This window comes from Thermobia domestica, chromosome 12 (genome assembly GCF_964235325.1).
Source record: "Thermobia domestica chromosome 12, izTheDome1.hap1.1, whole genome shotgun sequence".
In the NCBI taxonomy this organism is placed as follows: domain Eukaryota; kingdom Metazoa; phylum Arthropoda; class Insecta; order Zygentoma; family Lepismatidae; genus Thermobia; species Thermobia domestica.
The window spans coordinates 220,282,183-220,295,880 of record NC_137465.1 but is presented as its reverse complement, the minus strand read 5'-3'; the positions used below and the strand labels follow the sequence as shown (position 1 = coordinate 220,295,880).

The window sequence follows — 13,698 nt, the reverse complement described above, 5'->3', positions numbered from 1 at the left end:
CCAACAAGCGCAAAATAACTCAAATCCTTCCTGGTTTTAACAAATTACGTACGAAAATTCTGCAAAGATTATGCAGAAATTTCAGCAATTTTTCAACCGTTGCTGAGGAAAAACCATAAGTTCGTATGGACCGAGGAGCATTAAAACAGCTTTGAAAAACTAAAAGATGCATTGTTGAATGCATCATTACTAGCGCCATTCCGAGAAAATCTGGAGACAAGAGTATATAGCGATGCGTCGACGAAGTCAATAGGAGCAGTTCTAATGCAGAAACAAGTAAATGGAGATTGGACCCAATTGCATATTATAGTAGGGTATTGAGACCGAATGAAGCTAGACGACACATAGTAGAGTTGGAAATTTTGGCAGTGGTGAGTGCATTTAAAGCATTCAATTACTATCTGTATAACAAAGAGTTCGAACTGTATACGGATTGTAGATGCATTAAAAACTTGCAAACAACACCAAAATTATCACCAAAGTTATTGAGATATAGTTTAGAGATGGCACAATACCAGTATACACCTGTGCATTGTCCGGGTGAGAAGAACCCGAGCGATGTACTGTCGAGGAATACTGATATTCAACCTACGGCAGAAGATATTGATTTGGATGCATTACCAGTAAAAACCGAAGATCTGGAAGTAAACATCACTTTTGATGATGACGTAGACATAGCCGAACTGCAGAGAAAGGATTCTTTCTTTGGACCCATTATGAATGCTATTGAACATCCTGAGGTAGCAGATGAGAAAGCTGAGAGGCAAGCACGTTGGTATGTGGTAAAAGACGGAAAACTTTTTAGGACACAAAGGATGGCAAGTGGAAAGAAATTTCTCTTGTGCATTCCTTTTTCATTAAGGGAGCAAGTGTTTAAAAACCTGCACTGTTCGATTTATGGAGGAGGTCATTACTCCTATACCAAATGCTACAATCGGGAATTAAAATCGATTTACTTCCCTAATATGAAAAAGTTTCTTCAGGAGAAGGTCAGCCAATTTGTAAGCTGTCAGATTCAAAAGCGTAAGGCAGGTAGGACACCATTGCATCCACACACGTACCCAAGTTATATGCCATTCCAGCATGTAACAATGGACGAGATTGGGCCATTTAAAAGGTCTAAGAACCATCGAAATAAATATGTGATTGTGTTTGTGGATAGTGCTACAAGATATGTAATTGCTAAGGCAGTCCCTGCAATAACATCCGAGATTATAGCAGGAGTGATTTTTGAAGAGCTAATCACAAAACACGGCATTCCTGAGATTCTAGCGATGGACAGGCATAGCACCCACCGAAGCCGAGTGATGGAGGAAATGGCAGAACGTTTTCGAATGAAGTTGAAATTCGCCAACACGGATGCGCACTATAATATAGGAACATCAGAAAGAGCCATAGGATCCATACAGCAAATCATGAAGCACTACATAGACCGTGAATTTACAAATTGGGATGAAATTCTACCTTGCATAGTATTCACTATGAATACTCAGGTTCGTGATGGAACAAAACATTTGCCGTATTATTTGCTAACAGGACGTGAACCCAGAACGTTCTTGGAACAAGATCTGGACATTCCCTGTGAGTATGTGGAAAATGATGAGCGAATTAGAGCTGTCAAAGAAGCAAGGAAGGTAGCATACCAAAATTTGCAAAAACGGTTTAAGTCACGGAAGAAGCAGATCGAGAAGAAGTTTTTTCAACCTAACTTTGACATTGGTCAAAAGGTATGGATAAGAGAAATGCCGAGAGCAGGTATTCCAGCTTGTTTTGGGAAAAGATTTAATACTCGTGGTGTTATAGTGGAAAAAATGAATAGCAATTCATATAAAGTAAAATATGAGACGAAGAAAGGTCAAGAAAAAGTAGACACGATTGATATTCGGCGTTTAAAACCAGTTATTGGCGCAAATGAGGAAGAGTCTGATAAGCAAGATGAAGATTCGGATTTAGACAGTGATGTCTAAAAGAAAAAAGTAAACAACGCGTGGGAAAAAACCAAGGGGTTTAGTGACTCAAAGACTACATCACAAAGTGTTAAAGTTTGTTGGGACAAAAACAAAAATAAATTAAATTTATAAGTGATTTTTTAGGGATATGTAAGCAAAATATTTTTGCCAGTGGACAGCGAGTTGGACCGCTATTTATCAACAAAAGTCCGTGACCGAAATCAAAGGAAATTTTGGTTTCCATCTGAAAAACCCCTGAACGGGTAAACATGTTTTGTTTACAGAATTTAGGGTTATTAGGAAAATAGAGATTTTTTTTAAATTAGAGATATTTCGTAAATTTGTTTTGTTTGTTGAATAATCCAAGGTACGCATACAACGTAAATAAAATAAATAAATAAATAAACATAAGTGTTAACTAAATAAAAGAGTTAAAAATTATTAAAATAAAATAAAATAAATTCAATAAGTAATTTTAAGTTTCAATTATTTACAGTCAACACCATGTTCAAGATTTTAATTTTGGAATTACTATTGATGAGTATGGGCATAGCAGAGGATGAACAACAACAGATAACGTTACCGGAAATTGGACTAGCTTTAATGCAGAATGCATATGCCGTACATGCTACAAACATGGTGTATACCACTGTAAAGTTACACTTAAATTTTCAAGAGGCTTTGACAGTGCATGACAAGTGTACTGATGCATATGATATTCTTAACGATTATGCTGTAAAAGAAAAAGAATTTAGACAAAATATTTTAAATTTGTTACCATGTCATTTTGTTTATGAAAATGGAAAAACTAGGTGTAGTAATAATCATAGAAATAAAAGGTTCATATTTTCTTGGTTACTGGGATTATCTTCTATTGGCCTATCGACATATAATCTAATACATAATCAGCAATTGTCTCATTCAATTGATAAATTAAATAAACACGAAAACTTGCTAACAAGCGAAATTAAAAATTTAAAAGCATCATTTAATAATGAAATTTCTGTAGTCCATGGAATTGTAATTAAAGTGCAACACGTTTTGCAAGATTTTAAAAATAAAATTCAAGAGCTATATTGTTATTTACACCAATCCCAACGCAAAATAACGGCAAACTTGTTTGCTCATCTTGTGCAAGAGAGGGTAAATAAAATAATAAACAGTATATTAAATAAATAACTAACATATTTTATATTGGCTAATGCAGATGTAAAAACATTAATAAGTTTTCATGATGTTTTGAAGAATACTATTTATAGGTCAGACATTGGGATATTTTACCAAATGTCTAGCGTATATTTAGTAAAATATCATTATGAGGAAAATAACGTTGATTTAATATTAAAAACTCCAATAATATATGACACTAGTATTTCGATCATGTATGACATAATATCTATGGGCTACTTAATAAATAATACCAGAATATTTTTACGATTTACCGGAAGCAGCTTACTTGGCAGAAGGTAAATATCATTCATTAGATAAAAATAAATGTGAATTTAAGAGTTTCTTGTACTTTTGCGAAGGTATAGCAATGGATAATGAAGCTAAGTGTTTAAATAATATTGTTTTAAATAATTCTTTGGAAGGATGCCAGCAGAATTCTGAGAAATTTTTGGGGAATGTAATATTCAGATACACACACGCAGGCGTGATGTACTCTTCTGTTGAAAATGAGGCGTACATGACGAAAGTGGGTGTACATCAAGAAGTTACTTCCATAAAATTGGATCAAACTAAATCTAAATCAAGTTTCATAAAGTATGATAAATTTGACAATATAATAATAGGAGAACTGGTAATTCCAACTAAAAGAATAATACAAGTGCAAAATAAACATATTAAATTAATTGGTAATTGGACGGAGAGACAAGTTAATTTTCGTTACATACGCAGGAGTTAAATAGTTTAACTGAAAAATTATTGAAATTAAAAGTCGATACATCAATCCCAGAACTGCATCTAAAAACAGATTATATTATATACGTAATACTTGGAATAATCATAGCGTTAATATCAACAACGTTATTGCTATTAGTATTGTACTTTAGGCTTTATAAACCAATTCGGCAGTATAAAGTTCAAAATCAATAATAATAATAATAATAATAATCATAATCATAATCATAATCATCAATAAGTATTAAATAGGTAAAACCTATCATATAAATCGAGGTTGTATGTGCCTTGGGTAGAAAAAAAAGTTTTACATTTTGGGATATGAAGAAGAATGTTATTTGTTTTTAAAAAATCTATGTTGCAACGAAAACCTGAAAAGAATTATTTTATTAGTATATGGAACAATTGGTAACATGTAGAAATATTTACCAACAACATGTGGTAATCACGAGTCGAGAAGCCTAGGTAATGTGATCCTAGACAAAACTAGGAGTAGACTATTCAATTAGTGAAACGAATAAGGTTTTTTTGAACGAGAATGGTTACGCGGTAATAATACGACAAAACTCAGTATTTTGGTAAAGTAAGAAAAGCAGTAAACAATAAGCATAGTAAATAGAAGATCATAGATAAAAATAGATAAGTGCATGCAAATAGATAATGACTAGGTTGTATAAAATCCTAATATTAGTGAGATCAGTAGCTCAAAGCTATGAAAAACATCGAAAAGTAGAAAGAATTGTCTATTAGTAAAATCTAGATAAATAGTTAAATAGAAAATATTATAGATGCTAGTAACATAAGACTAGATAAGTAAGCTTACGAATGAAGAATAGAAGTCGTAAAAAGTATGATAGAAGTCGTTAAAAGAAGTAAACATCTAAAAGAAAAAAGTAGAAAATAATAGATAACAGACGAGAAATAGTCAAAAGAGAATACAAACGTAATGCATCATGTCTAAAAATTGTCGTAAGTTGTATATAAACAAGTTATTTAAGTTAAATTCATTTTCTAAATTCAAGTTTTTTTAAAAAAGAAAGGAAGAGTGAAAATTATTGATTCGTAATATTTATAGAATAAGTAATTGGCATATCGATTATTATTATAATAATTAAAGTATTCAGTTCATTAGTTATTGGAATATTCATGTGTGGAGAAATAAACAAATTATAGCAATCCCGTTCCGCTGTAGTTTACTACTTGCGGAGAGAAGTGCGTTTGATCGCATCCGGCTTTCCGTGGCGACAGAGGAAGCTCCGTTACTATGGGCGGTTTCTGCGAGCAAACATGGCCGCTCCATAGCAACCAGCCACGCCTACACATGACAAGTAACTCTGGTTTATAGCAATTTTGATGTAATACGAATGAATTCACAATAAATAAAGCTTTCTAATGTTACAGAATGAAGGAATAAACATTAATAAAGATATTAGTACCTACATATAGCAGTAAAAACAGTAGTAAAGTATATCTAAACACGTAAATATGCGTGAAAATGTAGGATTTGACGACTTTGAAAAAAAGTAAATATACGATGGAAAACGAATTAAAGTGTAACAAGGGTAACATTTTAGTACTCGAAGGGTTACATGACTGTTAAAACATTAGTCATTGTTCAGAATATGCATCATTTGTGCATTTTGTAGGGATGAATGAACAGTTTTAGAACATTAAAACTATTCCTATGGTAAGAAAACGTAATATTTTACGAAAAGTGACCGTAGACAAAGATTTAGTAATATTAGACTTTAAAATAGACAAAAAATGGGATCTCACAACTAGTCATTTATATTTACAGGCAATATGGAGCAGAAGAATATGATAGTTACTGTAGCATTAACAAGTTTAATCGTATTGGTTTTAGGGACGTTGATAGTAATATTGTATTTAGTATTTAAATTACGTAAATTTAATGAACAGAAAGAACAGATAGGAAAAGTTGAAAATAAAAATAAAATATATGACGATATTAAGCAACCAAATATTACTCTTCCACTTCAATATATGCACTTGTTAATAAAAATAACACTCAAAAGTACAGTATTAGCACTAGAAAACACACTAGTAACACAGAAAATAATTCAGATCACTATCCAAAGCATATAGAATTAGCACAAGATAATTCAAATGTAGCGGGTACACAAAAAGCATTCCACGACACCAAAATCCAGAGTGATGCTCAAGAAATTACGAATTTATCGAATTTCGAGACCGGAAAAGCGGATGAACATTTATGCACGAACTCGAAAACTGAAAAATTATATTTCCATCCTTGTGAAATCTTGATTTCGTGAACACTTTCCAAGTTTTCAACGAAAATGGTACAGACACGATTTCACGGTCAACTGTAATTAACGACGCGACGCAACTAAAAGGAAACTACGTGGAACAGTTTCAATGTCATTGCCAAAAACTTTGCTGAATAATCAGTTTACGGCATGGAAGCTACGCAGAGTTGCTAACTGTAGGAATAGGAATGATACCAACAGTGAAGTGATTTTTATATTTTCAAATTTTTTAAATTGTGTCTTAAATTCATACAACGAGATGGAACGTTGTTACCGAATATATAAGTGTATCATTAGGAGGTGAAAAGCGTATAATAAAGTGTTTATGTGTTCATAATACATCAGTGGTGAAGACTGACATTTGTGATATATGTGAAGTGGTAAGAAACATTGTATTGAACTTTGCTACCGAATGCAATGGAAAATTACAAAGAACGAGTGAATAAAAAGTACATATATGTGCGTTTGAGAGCGCAGGAAGTAACATAGTTACATATAGTTACATGTAAAATACAATAGATGGCAGGAGCCGATACTATTTATAAAGACTCTCGTCAAGATTTTTTTAAAAAAGAATGAATGTAAATAAATAATGTTTGACAGATTTTCTATGTATGATAAATGATTAAATTAATATGCATATATATATAGGTGATGGACAAATATATTCGATTATTTTGTTTGTATTTTATACCAAATATTTAATCAATTTCTATACAGAAATTTATTCGTGAACGCAGTTCCCTTGTTTTGAAGGGGGGCATGTAGAGATATATGGTTTTGGGTCATAGATAGAAAATCTCAATTATTAGAAGTTGTATCAAAGTATAGTAATGAAATGTTGTTATGTAGTATAAACACGTGCTTGTGTTTATTTGTTGACGTATGTCAATAATTTGTAAATGCGTTGAATGTAATTGTTGTGTTATGGCTAGACGCTAAGTCGTCAGTTTGTATGTTTATTATGATTTGCAATGTTATGGTTAAAAAGAATTGAAATGTCATCAATGTGAAACTCTGTACGTAACAGTGACACACTTTGACTGTGGCATAACCATCAGACTTGCAGAAAATTGTTGGTCTGAGAATTTGATCACGATATAATTCGGGTGAAACCAATGTTTTACCAATAGCTGAGATAATCAGAAAATCAACGACTAGAATTTCAGAATGTCTGGAAAGGACAATAAAAACCTCTGGTCCAAGAGGATTTGGATCAGAAGTGGAGGATCGTCAGAGAGAACCACTTGAAAGCTCATCGCACTTGAGTAGTCAACTGAAAGTCCAATCCAGGAGTAGATCTAGGAAGATCTATCATTATCTAGTACAACCATTAACTTGGATTATGGTTGGGTTATAGTCGGACTCTACAATTCGCCGACTATCTGCAGCACGAGAGATCCATTGTCATAGAACTTCAACATCCAGTCTAGGCAGTCATCAATCAGCAAGGTATGTGTATCTCAGCTATGTACGAATTATTCGTGACTGAATTCTTAGATGCTAACGATATGTGATCTGACGCGTTCTACACAATCTACACTACCAACATTCACACTTGATATTTCGAATAATACAGATATTTAAATGAAAGTTAAATTTATGTGGTTTTTCTCTGCTCCCACTTCGAACCTACTCATTTCAGATGGTGAGTAGTAGCGATCTCCAAGCGTCAAACATAAATTCATCCCCATGCAAATTAGGCACTACGCCTGGAGGTTGTTAATATATATATATATATATATATATATATATATATATATATAAACAAATTCGTGGAAAATGATAAGTTTTTCATTTTGTGACCTCCATTATTTCGTAAGGGCTACACGTCACAAACAAATCACACTTTTATTTGACAAAGTAAATGTAATAATGAACTATTCATGCAAATACAAAATTACTCATTTTAATTACGAAGCACTGTCAAGAATACAATATTAATTTCATGTTACTAGTTTGTTCCAGGTAGCATTAGTGTAACAAAATGGCAGGTGAAGGATATTCTTAACGATATATTTAAATAGAATTATCTAAGTTATTATAGCAGTTAGTTCCATGCTGGCAAAATATATACTAAGTGATCAAATGAAGAATAAGTGATATTGTAGGTTTCATTTAAGCCCTTTACTTCACATAACTCTCTTTTAGTTATGCTAAAATTTTTAAAATTCCAATCCTAGGTAAGGATATTTACAATACATTGTTGAAACTTGTTTTTAACAAAAGAGACACTGACCAAAGCTTAAAAGTTTATTTTAAATTATAATTTGTAACTGTTTCGGATATCTAGCATATCCTTCTTCAGACACTATCGAAATTAATGAAAATACAGACATATATATAAATGTTGTTATAACAAATTTATGAATTATTGCAAGGAAGTTTGAATAACATAGAGAAAAATAATAATAATAATAATAATAATAATAATAATAATAATAATAATAATAATAATAATAAAGGCCCTTACAAGAACCAAAAATGAAGGAACGTGATTAATTGGAAAGTTAACACAAAAACTTATAGGATTGGCTGAAGGCCTCAGTAAATAAGATAAATAAATAAATAAAAATAAAAAAGTACAACAATGACTATATATATATGTATGTTAAAAGAATTTAAACTTTTTATAACAATGACTATATATATGACGGTTAAAGAATTTAGCCTTTGTTATAAGAACATTTATATATATGTCTGTATTTTCATTACTTTCGATAGTGTCTGAAGAAGGATATGCTAGATATCCGAAACAGTTACAAATTATAATTTAAAATAAAGTAAAGTTTTAAGCTTTGGTCAGTGTCTCTTTTGTTAAAAAACAATTAATCCAAAGCCATGAATAGTATTACTATGAAACTTGTTTGTAGGATTGTGTAATGTAACGTCTATGGATAAATGTTTTAAATTGTATCTAGTGTTAAGGCTCACGTTTTTATCAAGGTGTCAGATAATTCAAGTTACAGATTTCCAAATCTGGTTTATTAATAATTTGATAATACGTCATAATTCATTTCTCCACAACCTGAAAGAATTTCGAAATTTTAGGTAATTCTGCTATAATAAATGTAAACCCATCCTATTTTCCAGGACCGGATTAACCCATCTGGGGGCTCGGGACTAGAAAAAATATGTGGCCCCAGCTGACTTTGCCTAATATTTTTCTGTGAAAGTACAGGAGGAAAGTGAAGGGAATATGTTTCATATTCATGATAATATTTTGTTTCATGATGATGATTGTATCTTTATGATATTTTTAGATAGTCAGATGAGATTTTGATTAGAGTTGAGGCCTCTGCCTACTTGAATCCACGGGGCTACAGCCCCCTTAAGCCCCCCTTTAATCAGCCCTTGCTTTCTTCAAGTGTGTTTCGTTTAAAAACTGAAACTTATATTTTCTTTTAAAAAAAGGCAGGTATATATATACAAATTCGGAGATATGTACATTTTACTACAATAATTTAATTCCTACTTCTACTGCCTTTTTCGTCGAATTTCTGAAAATTCGTTCTCCGTGGTATCTTAGTCTGAACAGCGACAAAACTATATACTAATCAGCTAAAGAACGGAGAACCTCTACACTAGAAAAAATTGTTTTGTATTTTTACTCCGTGATTACTTTAATGCGTTCTGCTTTATTTCCTCAACGGTTCGTGTCTACACAAGCTAATGGAATATGTGAGCAAATACTATTGAAACAATTTCGAATGCTCTAATATTATAAACGTATAACTATGTAAGTGCTTTTATCCAAATAATAGAAGTTTCTTCTCTTAGCAACATTAGCCTGCAAAATTTTGCCTCGTCTTTAAAACGTAAAGTACACTTGCTTCATATACCACGGAAACCTTATCAGGACTTTTAGCGAGTTTCCCAAGTAATGTTTTAATTCAGGCATCTGAGAAAGGACAGGAATCTTAACAAAGTTGTTTGCATATACTCACACTTACCTGAACGTATTTATTTTAATATTTTTCGAACGCTCACTTCTTTCCTCTAACTATCGAACAAGGAATTTTCTTTTGCTTGCATTCTGATGTCTTACCTTCACAGATTTGAGTTTGATATAGTCGTACTTCTTTCGCACTAGCGTATTAGAGGACACAGCACTTGTTAGTATTTCGAGCATTTTGCAAACAAAAGGACCTGTGACACATCCATAAGGTGTCTGGGCCACAACAACCGATTTTGGTGAAACTTGGTAGACTAATAGGACATCTTGCAAAATTAATGTAATTAGCAGGAATTTGTCATAAAAGCTGTAATTTCTGAGATACAGTCGATTCATTATAGATGACATTTGCCGTGATATCTCAAGAACAGCTCCACCGAGATCAAGCAAACTTTGCGAACCATAATAGATATATGATAGCTTTAAAACGAAATTAAACGAATTGTCAGCACCTGCGCAGAACTACGCATAATGAGCAAGTAATTGTCTGCATGAGTATATCTCGAAAACGTGAAGACTGCGATATATCTTTCTCTTGCTTATTTTAAACTACATGACGAATATAGCATAATGCAAGAAAAAAACTAGACTCAAAGGTGAGCATTCTCAAGCAACATCTGTATAATTCATCTATCTACTATGGCTCGAAAAGTTTGCTTGATATCGGTGGAGCCGTTCTCGAGATTTCACCTCAAATGTCATCTTTAATAAATCCACTGCATCTCAGAAACTACAGCTTTTTCGACAAATCCCTGCTAGTTACATTAGTTTTGCAAGGTGTCATATTAGTCTACCAAGTTTTATCAAAATCGGTTGTTGTAGCTCAGACACCTTATGAATGTGTCAGAGGCCCTTCAAGCACAAACATAATATTAGTTGGGCCTCTTGTTGCGGTCTATAAATAAATGTCAAATAATGAAAACACTGAATACTACTCTCAACTTTTGAACAGCCTAATTTTTTGGCCTGTCGTCCTTAGACTAACGAGCATAATCGTGCATAACGTTAAATTCAAGTATGATTTCCTGGTGACATGATTTTCAATTCCTGTCACGAAGCATGGTTTCTTTTCGCACATTTTGACCAACAACAGATCGTTTCTGCTCTGTTTTCTATGGAGTAAGTAAAGCAGACAGCTTATTGAATTTTGACTATAATAATTCTAACTGGAAAGAAAAATGATTCATACGTGCCGAGCGAACAGATTACTTAGCCCATGGCAAGGAGTTGGTGCAACCACGTAACAAACGTACTTCTAAATGTCGTAGAAAATAAAACAATATTCCTGTCAATATTCTGTCTCTGCTGTCTGCAATTACAGTGCCATTCTATAGAACTAACAATGATATTGGCTTTTTAATCAGAAGAGCAAAAACCCCGCAAGAGATTTAACATGTAAAAATCATATTACATATATGACTAAAATACTCTGGAAAAACCCCCGAATTTGTTATTTCCATTTGATGTGCCTCCGGCATTAAGCAATAGCATCGTAATAATATTTCTTTCTTTTCACAAACATAAGAGTATAAATGATTACTCATTTCAGCTTACGATTTTTGAGAAATTAAAATGCAACTATTGACAGTAATTAAGCATCTTTTAAGCTTAATACAGTAAATTAACAAACTGAAAATATGGGTGAATGTCTATACCAAAGTCGTGCTTAGTTTCTAAGACATTGTAATGAAAATTGCAGCGGTTCTGGATCATCACGTTTAGGCCAATTTGTAGTTTCTGAAGGGTTTAAACAAAACTATATATATATATATATATATATATATATATATATATATATATATATATATATATATATATATATATATATATATATATATCTTTGATTATCTTTATATATAAGAAGATTTCTTTCACAATATAAGAAGACTTCTTTCACAATATTATCGATCTTTAGTCGATGATAATATTCTGCCAGAATTGTAATAGAAATCAATAATAATTTCAATCAAAGTATAAAAATAACACTGAAAAGAACAACAGCATTTAAAAAATTACGGCATATACCACGACAACGATGTTATTCTCACTTCACGTCTAAACAATCTAGAGGATATATCATAGATGCCATAATTATCACAATTTCAAAATAAAGCACATAAAATACACATATAAACAAAAGAAAAGATAAGTAGGAGAGCCTTATGCAAAAATTATACCATTGAAAACATTATTTTCGAAATATTTTGTAAAATCACTATATAAAAAAGACGTGATCAGGATCATAATAATGCAATAATAACAGATTGTAAAATAAATTCATTTCAACATAAATGAGAGGAAGAGAAAAACTGGCGTGATGTTAATTGAAACGTAGTTGAATGTTTTAGTACTCAACTACAAAATATATACAAAAATTAAAGAAAAACTATAGAATTCAACCACAAACAAAATGCTGAATTCCAAGTCAAATCTAAAATCTACTAAGAGGCAAATTTCTCAAAAGGAGACCATATCTCTTCTTACAGTGGTCTTAATCCAATTAAGCGCAGAAATGTTTAAAATGAAGTACATTTGAGGGTGATGATATTTAACACTTCCCTAATATTTTTTACAACACTGAGATCACTACTTGGATCGCTTATAAGTAAAATCAGTGATTAAAAATATATTACAGACGTAGTGGTAAACGGGCTAGAAATGAGTAGGAAGTAAAAGATAACATAACTTAAGGATAGATTGCATTAGTATAGTACGGTATCTAGCTCGAAGCATGGCTTTTCTCTATATCTCACAGTTAGGATTGACAGGTATTAATAACTTGAACTGAAGTATCGGGCTGATATAACAGCCATCTGCTCCTGGATTCAATTCGTGACGCTTTGTCATGTCCACGAATGAATTATAATAAGTGAATAACCAAATGTATCTATCAATGCTAAATTAGTTTGAATATCATAAGAAAGTTTGTACTTGCAAGTAACACAAAAAAAAACTGTGAGAATAACTAAGGAGTCATTTAAATCGGTAGTTCACAATTTCACTCTCAGTTATTACAACGATGACACTCGACTTGAGTATTTCAACTATTCGGATGACAGACAATAGCTAATGTCCAAAATAAGAGTCACTGTAGCTGATAGTGGAAAGAGCTTTATCATACGAATAATGGAATGTTACACGAAGACGTCAAAATATTTTAAATTTTGCAAATATATTTCTAAATCTCAAAACGTGCGTAATAACACTTTGTTTTAAAGGAATCATCAACAACTATACCTATAATCCAACTCAAGAATGTTTTATCGCAAACGTCGTTATACCATTTAATCCGTCATGCGATGGGGATTAAATCTAATATGCTGAGGGCCGTAACTAGGTATACCAACGTATCAAATATCATGTGGACAGAGTAACGGTTTTGAAGTTACGAACGGTCGATTTCTATGTAATACTTTTAAAGAAAAATCCCCAAGATCAAACTTATTTAATATGAATCGCACTTAGCACAGTTGTAGACCGTATCATGTGATGAAAGCATGTGAAACATTATGTAGTCCATATATATCTTTCTCGAGTTATGTATGGATGTGAATAATTGCATCGTATGTTTAAAAAAGAGCCAACAGATGGGTAGATGATTCAA

The 13,698-nt window shown here is 32.1% G+C and overlaps 1 protein-coding gene across 1 annotated transcript; it reads left to right on the top strand.

The window, feature by feature from the left end:
* Nucleotides 1-503: 503 nt before the first annotated feature.
* Nucleotides 504-1,967, top strand: LOC145666267 (uncharacterized). The gene has a single exon (XM_081733330.1). It carries the CDS (start codon nucleotides 504-506, stop codon nucleotides 1,965-1,967), a length of 1,464 nt encoding a protein of 487 aa, XP_081589456.1.
* Nucleotides 1,968-13,698: the final 11,731 nt, after the last annotated feature.